The sequence below is a fragment of the Notechis scutatus genome, chromosome 3 (genome assembly GCF_049901735.1).
Source record: "Notechis scutatus isolate UNSWTSFEM ecotype Mainland chromosome 3, rNotScu1.2, whole genome shotgun sequence".
Classification (NCBI taxonomy): Eukaryota; Metazoa; Chordata; class Lepidosauria; order Squamata; family Elapidae; genus Notechis; species Notechis scutatus.
This window is the reverse complement of record NC_142011.1, coordinates 143987484-143996172: the sequence shown is the minus strand read 5'-3', so window position 1 is coordinate 143996172 and position 8689 is coordinate 143987484. Positions and strand designations below refer to the sequence as shown.

Genomic DNA, 8689 nt, shown 5'->3' with positions numbered 1-8689 from the left:
AAACAGCTTTTATTATGTTACAGTGATTTGCGTCACATTGATTGGGTGAAATCATTCCTTAATATTTGGACAGAGCTTCAAGCATACATAAAAGAATATCACACTACTGGGCTCATCTGGAGTAAAACTGTAAGTGCTCTATTTCTTACCTTACTGTGTAAAAAGAGAATTAATACATTATTGTACAGTAGTGTTGCCAACTTAGTGTTAGAAGGGGATTTATTTATTCTTGAACTAAAAAAAAATCATTTTGGCTCCCAGCAACAGTATATTTCCAGGACAAAGAACTTTATGAAATAAATAAGTTAGGAGAAAGTTTTAAATGTTCCATCTCTTAGCATCTTTGATTCCATAATTGACTGTTTCCAAGAAAATTAGGAAAATTATATACAGGTAGTCTTCAGGTTGTGATGGCAGTGGGACCTTAGAAACTCTGATGCTAAGTCACAGTTGTAAAATGGAACTTCATGTGATCACATCACTTAGTGAAGGCAATTACATCAGTTAAACAAAGATCATGCACATTGTTAAGAGAGGATCTCAGGGGCCTTGGAGTCCTAGTGGACAATCAATTAAATATGAGCCAGCAGTATGCGGCAGCAGCCAAAAAAGCCAATGCAATCCTAAATTGCATTAACAGAGGGATTGAATCAAGATCACATGAGGTACTAGTACCACTCTATAAAGCCTTAGTAAGGCCACACTTAGAATATTGCATCCAGTTTTGGTCACCACACTATTAAAAAAAAAGATGCAGAAAGAGTACAGAGAAGAGCAGCAAAGATTATTAGGAGCATGGAGGCTAAAACGTATGAAGAATGGTTGCAAGAACTAGCATAGCTAGTTTAGTGAAGAGAAGGACCAGGGGTGACCTGATAGCTGTGTTCCAATATTGAGGGGCTGTCACAGAGAAGAGGGGATCAACTTATTTTTCAAAGCACCCAAAGGCCAGACAAGGAACAGTGGATGGAGAGAGAGATTCAATCTAGAAATAAGGACAGTGGGAACAATCAACTAATCAACTAATGAGACAGCTTTCCTTCACAAGTTGTGGGTACTTCATCATTGAAGGCTTTCAAGAAGAGACTGGACAATCACATCAGAAATGTTATAGGGTTTCCTGCTTGAGCAGTGGGTTGGACTAGATGACCTGCGAGGTCCCTTCCATCTCTGTTATTCAGTATTCTGATCACATCTCATGACTTCCTGCTGGCTTCCCTATTGACTTTGCTCTACAGCAGGGATCATTAGAAACTGCAGTCATGTGACCGTGAGTCACTGTGATGTCATAATTGTGAGCTGGGTGTCAAGCACCCTGATCTCAGTCATGTGACTGTGGGGTTACTGCAATGACCAGAACTCCCAAAGAACTATGGTAAGTCCCCTTGCTGAGCATTGTTGTAACTTTGAACCCGTTACTGAATGAATGGTTGTAACTCAAGGACTATCTGGATCTACATTTTAAACATTTAATCATCACAAAGAACAACATGTCCCAGCCAAGCCAATAACATTGATTGACACTTTTTTTCATTTTGTTCATGCATTCTTTTGCAGTTTTACCTAAGTTGGTTTTTACAATTACTTAAATCATCTTTTCTGTGTATTTTAATGCACAGAGTTCAGCTTATGGCTTCTGTAAAATCATAATTCCCTAGGCATGTTACAGGTTTTCAAGAGTTGACCTTGCCTTTATGCAGCAGGTGTTTGCTATTATTAGCAATTCATTTGATTAAATCTGAGCAGATGTTTTAACAATAAATCTTTATAAACAGCTTATAAAAACTATTTAGCACAAATGTTTACAATGTCTGTCTCCTAGGTTTATGTCAGCTGCCTCTTTGGGGACAGCTGTTCTCCTTTGTTATTGTCCATTATTTCAAATGGTTAGGCAATATATGATAATACATTGTGCTAACTAATATATGATAATACTTGTGCCAAATTATTTATTGGAGGTTGCTACATATCACTTTCACATTAATTTTCAGGGAAACAGTTATATCAAATGGATGAATATCAGGTTTTTAATGGATGAGAGTGTTGGCCTTCTTAATTTTGTTTCTCCCGCTAAAGATCACCTTTAAAAACTGAGGGTAGAAGTACAAGTTGCAAAGATATTAATGAATAACCCTCACACAGTGATTGAGTGGCTATGCTATTAAGCCATAATGAGGCATGTTTGGTTTTGGCTGAGCCATTGCATTTTTAATTACAGCTTCCAGCTTTAGCATGTTTCACAGATGGTTGTTTATATGTAAAGGTAACATTTTTTTCAAGCAGAAGTTGTGAGCAACGAGGTATTTGTCAATTTTCATACATAGCCCATAGCATAATAGCCAATTTTATTGAATCATTAATACTGAACTGGCAAAGGTGCTATAATGCTTAACATATATTCTAGACAAGATGGAAAGCACACAGATCAAACAAACAAACAATCATAAAAGTCACTAGGTAATTTGTTATGCCTTTTGCACTAAGGCATGACTTCCTTTGTGGTTTTTGAACAAGACAGTGGTTTGATATACATGTAACACAAAGCCATAAACTATGCTTAATAAATCTCATGGCTGAGTTCATGTTTTGTTTTTAGTCAAAAACTACCAGTGTTATTGCTTAGCACAGCCCTTAAGGAGCGTGGTGGCACATGTGGTTAGAATGCTGGGTTGACAAACAGCAGGCCCGCGTTTGACATCCAAGTGCTACTGTGTGACGGGATGCGCCGCTCCTGTCATTTGCTCCAGCTCCTTCCCACCTTGCAGTACGAAAGGATGCAAATGTGAGTAGATAAATAGGTACCACTTCAATGGGCACATTAATAGGGACATGAAAGGAGCCCCCCAACCAGGCGTCCCTAAGGCAACAGTGATGTCACCAGATAATCCTTTCAACCCAGAAGCGCCTTGGTGAATGTGAAGAACAGCACTTTTAGTTCTCTTAGAGCTTCTTCTCCTCTAGAGATGGAAATTGACAGCAGTTTCCTCCCTTTTGAGGTAAAAGGTAAAGGTTCCCCTTGCACATATGTGCTAGTCGTTTCTGACTCTAGGGGGCGGTGTTCATCTCCTTTTCTAAGCCAAAGAGCCAGCACTATCTAATGACTATTCCGTGGTCATGTGGCCGGAATGACTAAATGCTGAAGGTGCAAGGAACGCTGTTACCTTCCCATCGATGTGGTTCCTATTTTTCTACTTGCATTTTTTTACATGCTTTCGAACTGCTAGGTCGGCAGAATCTGGGGCAAGTAACGGGAGCTCACTCTATTACACGGTGCTAGGGATTCGAACTGCCAAACTGCCAACCCTTCTGATCGACAAGCTCAGCGTCTTAGTCACTGATCCATCGTGCCCCGCCCCTTTTGAGATAGGAAACATGAAAATGACAGATAAATAGGCACATCAGAGTCCAAAATTTAAAAAAAATCCATCAAAGATTTGAGACTTTGTGAACTATGTGTATCTTGCCTATCTCTCAGTATTTTTACAAACCCTAACTCTTTTTTGGACAGATATTTGTATGTATTTCTTAAGGATATTAATTCTGCCTGCCTTAAACCAGATTAATTTGTAGGTGTTTATTCCAAGTTTTCTAAGTTTGTCTTTAATGGACTTATTCAGGAATATATATCTTCTCTTTGTATCAAACATTTTTATTTAGTTATAAAGGATTATAAAATACAAGGGAATATATACCTTCTCAACATCTGAAAAATGTTTATGGTTTAACTGAACATTCAACACTCAACATCAACTACTAGTTACTAAAATCCTGAAAGAATAAAATTGCATTCTGTCGGTAAAAACAGACAGAACAAAACATACAAAGTTTTGTATGCTTCATGTAAGTACATAGTCCTGTTCTGTTGATACGTATACCCAGACATAAAAAAGAGACTGAAGCCCAGAAGATTATATAACAACCTATCAGAACAGGTGGACTGTGGCTCAGAGACACAGATCTTTTGTTAAGGTGTTTCTTCTGTAAATGTATACTCGGGTTGTCTTTATAAAGCACAAATTTTACACCACCTGTTTTCAAGCATCCTTGCCGCAATGCAAGTCTAGTTACCAGGTGAAATAGCTGATGGGCAAAGGCAGTCTCAACTTACAACCACAAGTGAGCCCAACATTTCTGTTTTAAGTGAGACATTTGTCAAGTGAAATTTGCCCCATTTTATGACCTTTCTTGCCACAATTGTTAAGTGAATCGCTGTACTTGTTAAGTTAGTGACCCAGCTGTGAAGTGAATCTGGCTTCCCCATTGACTTTGCTTATCAGACGGTCACAAAAGAGGATCCCATGACTCTGCGACAATGCAGCCGTCATAAATATGAGTCAACTGCCGAGCATTTGATCCTAGGATCATGGGGATGCTGCAATGGTTGGAAGTGTGAAAAATGGTCATATAACTCACTTTTTTTCAGTGATGTTGTAACTTTGAACAGTCACTAAATGAACTGTGTATATCAGGGACTACCTGTATGTCATTTATAGAGAAACATCTCCTCTTTTTTGTCTATTAGCTGAATTGTTCATTTGGTTGTTTTACAACATTGGAGTAAAATTGCACTTTACAGAAACTCCCATCTGTTTACTTTTAAAAAATACAATTAGGGTCCAGTAGCGTCAGCAGCATCGAGTTTCCCTGCTGTAGTGAACAAACAAGGCCTCCCTCCACCGCCACCTCCACCCCCTCCGCCACCAGGACCTCCTCCTGCCATCGATAGAGAAAATGCAAAAGATGATGCAACTGCATCTCGTTCAGCCTTATTTGAGCAATTGAACCAGGGAGAAACAATTACTAAAGGTAGGAAGCCTGCCATAACTTAGCACTTTTTCCAAACCGTTACTCTCTACGTTTTCTCACAAAAGTTAAAAGCACTTGCTTTCATGAACACAAACATCTTTATGCTAAAAATGCTTAACTTGGAAATCTGACTCTGCAGACACTTCTGGTGAAGAAAGGGTGATCTGAACATCCCTGAAGCAGTGGGGACAACAGCCAGATACTGGATCATGGCCGGCGAAACCTTCTGGACAAAGTTGAGATTATGAGCTTGCCCATATGTACTCCAGACAGCTCCTTCTTGTGAATAAACCACAGGAACCCAAGTTTTAGCAGTTGGCTTATGCGAGTGGCTGGGAGTCAAGGGATTCCATCTAAGCTTATAATGTAATGTACCCTGTGTGGACACAAAGCACAACCGAATCTCATTTCTTAGTCACTTTTTGGGTTGTTGTTGTTTTTCTGCTTACCAGATATTAAGAACATTTGGAACAGCAAGTTTTTATTGCAACCATGGAGTGAGTTATTAAAAGAAGTTTGAAGTATGAATTTAAGAAATCTATTTTCTGGCATAAACAGCAAAAGGGTGTTTAGAGTATTGATTTTGGAAAGTTACAAACAGACTAAGGGTCCAGATGGATTTGAAATGGACTTTGAAATTAATTCTAAGAATCCTTTCCATGGGAAAATAATTTTGTTTGGAATTCTTTTTACAAAAAAATGATAGGGTGGGATTTAAAGGTTGGGCACCAGTAGGAATAGAAGGAACTAAAGATTATAGATAAAAGAGAATAACAATTAAGTTTGACTTAATACAGAATGGAATAAATTTTTTTTTTTAGCATTTGACACATTCCTGAACAATGGACCCAGAAGTTAATTTTAACGGTACCTGCCATTATAGGTAGTCGTCCACTTATGGCCACAATTAAGCCTGGAATGATGGTTGTACATTGCTGTGCTCATTAAGCACAACATGTGATTGCCTCATTTAACAACCACAATTCCTGCTCTCCGTATAATGGTCATTAAGCAAATGTGTCAGTTGTTTTGTGGAGCAGAGATTGTTAATGGAGAATGGAGTGCCAAAACCAAACATTCTAATTCACCCTTTTTCTGTTTATTTCCAAAGAAAAATAAAACAAAATCCAAATTTGTAAACTTTTTTCACTAAGGGTTGGAAGGAATTCACTTGGTGTTTTCAAACTTGTTGAATCAAACATACCTATTAGCTGAAAAGCAGTTAACAAGCAATTTCTGAAAGTGATTAGAAAAGGATGTGAACCCAGTACCCTTAAAGGCACCGCCATTCCCTTGTCTCCCAGAGTTTAAGCTTGCTGTCAACTGCTGTTGACTGCTGTCTTGCAATCTTCTCGTGAGGAGCAGTGTTTGGAGCACTTGTGGGCAATCTCAAGTCCTTTCCTTGTCCAGAGAAGAATTACGATTAGCCGATCTACTCACTGGTTCTTTATTTTGCTGGATCTTTATTCTCCACTTTTAGTTAAGTCTTCTTCAGTTGACCATTTTTTCCTTAGTCCACATTCATGTTTTATTTCTGGGGCATAGTGCAGGCCCATTTTTGAATCTGTTGTCCTATTTTAATTACTACAACCGCATTTCTGGTTGTATGAATAATAAGCCCAGCTATACATCACCTACCTATACTAGGGATTTACTGAAATATAAATATCCACATTTGTGTTGCAGAACAGTCAGATCAATAAGGGCATTAACTGGGTGCTGCCCAGAGTTGATTAAAATATGGGCAGCTATATAATTTAAACAAACAAACAAATAAACAAATGAATATGGCAATGATCTGGAGGACACTCAGGTCAAAAAGAGCACCAAAAATAAATAGCTTAGGTTAGGACAAAGAAGCTATGGTCCTCCCATTGTTAGCGTTAGCAGCTTCCAACAGCTTTTGGCAATAACTTGAAAGGTGATGGGAGATGCCAACATCTGGAGAGCTTGTCTCATGATTCTGGTTTAGATAACATTTATCTAGTAGACTTAAGGTGACTCCTTTCTTTCTGAGAAACCTTAAGCTATACCATATTTTTAAATTTGACAATTAAATCAAATGAATATTCTATAAATAGATGTATTCAAATATATGTCAATTTACCAAATACAGTACATGAATAATACTAATATGAGTACCACATATTAACAAAGCAAACCTTATAAGTACAAAAAAACTTTTAAAATTCATACTACTGCCTATGATTTTTATAGGACTTAGACATGTCTCTGATGACCAGAAGACCCATAAAAATCCCAGTCTGCGTGCTCAAGGAGTACCAATGCAATCTCCTACCAAAACCTATACTTCTGAGTCTCCCAAAATACCTCCTCAAAAGAGTTACTGTCCTGTGTTAGAACTTGAAGGCAAGAAATGGAGAGTGGTAAGTTCAACTCACTTGTAGGTAACCTGGAAATTATCTTTATAATTGATTGTAAGTGAGTTTTCCATTGAATTGTTCCCTAAGAATTGTGTGCTTGATTTTTTGTAATAGGATTAATAGTTTTACTTCCTAAGAATTTTAAATTAGCAACTGAAACATATATTGGACCCAGCAGGTAGAAACATCTAGCTAGCCCAGGGGTCTGCAACCTTAAACACTCAAAGAACCATTTGGACCTGTTTCCCACAGAAAAGAAAACTCTGGGAACCTCAAAACCAGGGTGGGCATGGCCATCTCAACATCACTCTCACCCAGTCACATGACACCCAACACCACCACGCCTACCCAGGTTTTGTGGCTCCTGGTGTTTTCTGTGGGAAATGGGTCTCTCTCTCTCCCTCTCATTTCTGTTTTTTGTGTTTTATCTTCTCAGGCCAGGTGAAGTGTGACTAAGAGGGGAGGGTGAGGGGCGTGGCCAGCCAGTGGTGGGATCACCCAACAGGGAGCCACAGCAGAGGGCCCAAAGAGCCACATGAGCTCCAGAGCCGTGGGTTGCTGACACCCGAGCTAGCCTTTCTGGGCTGAGAAGCTAAGCAGGGCTGGGACTGGTTAATATTGGATGAGCAATCACCAAGAAGTAGCAGGGTTGTAATTTAGATTGGAAAACATATAGTAACTCTATATCATATCGTAACTCTACTTTACATGTATCGTGAGACTTTGATTAAATTGTTACCAGGTAAGAAATAAGATATTTCCATATTTACAGAATTGCATTCTGGCTGAATGAAGAATGAAAATAATTCCTTGTGCATTTGCTAATAAAGGAAAAACAATGAATAGTTACAACTCATTCTATTCTTCCTCATCAATCTTATAATAATTATAACATTATAGTCACACCTAGAGATCCTAGTCTTTTCCCTGATGAAGGCTCAGACCTTCATCAGCTTCCCTCAGGATAAGCCTACAGAATCTATCTCATCTGTGGGAGAAACAGCCCTGTAAATACTGGTACTCAGTCTTCTTGGTTTTTATGGGTTACTAAAACACTGGTATGATGCCGTATTTCTCAACTACCGTAATTTACACATTCTTTTGATGAGCAGGAGCCTATTTCTTATCCTAAGAAATTCATAGAAAGGAGAAGAAAAGACTGATGCTGGATTTACAAAATTCAGCCCCAAATTCAATATTTGTTCATATCATAAGGGGAAACGATAGCATTAATTTATTGTTGACTAAATTTCATTTCCAATATAACTTGTTTCTTTACCTAAGGCAAAATGTTCAAGATAGAATGCTGTCTCTAAAAAAAAAGACAAACTGTTTTATGGCTAGACAGTATAATTTAGTTATTTTGCTGTCAAGGACTACTTAAGGGTTAGGATTGGTCATTGGCCCTGTATTTGAAAGTGATAGCAACCATAGGATGGAAACATGTTACTGAAATTTTGTTGCCAAAATTGGGAGTATTCTGGGATATGTAATATGTG

At 38.3% G+C, this 8689-nt stretch overlaps 1 protein-coding gene across 7 annotated transcripts in view; it reads left to right on the top strand.

Moving 5' to 3' along the window:
* Window positions 1–8689, top strand: part of CAP2 (cyclase associated actin cytoskeleton regulatory protein 2) — a 34303-nt gene that overhangs the window by 18200 nt on the left and 7414 nt on the right. For all 7 annotated transcript variants that reach the window (XM_087961341.1, XM_087961339.1, XM_087961336.1 and 4 more), the window contains 3 exons: window positions 24–129; window positions 4614–4806; window positions 7024–7193. In XM_087961341.1, coding sequence (XP_087817467.1) covers window positions 24–129; window positions 4614–4806; window positions 7024–7193 — 469 coding nt within the window. The remainder of the gene's footprint in view (window positions 1–23; window positions 130–4613; window positions 4807–7023; window positions 7194–8689) is intronic.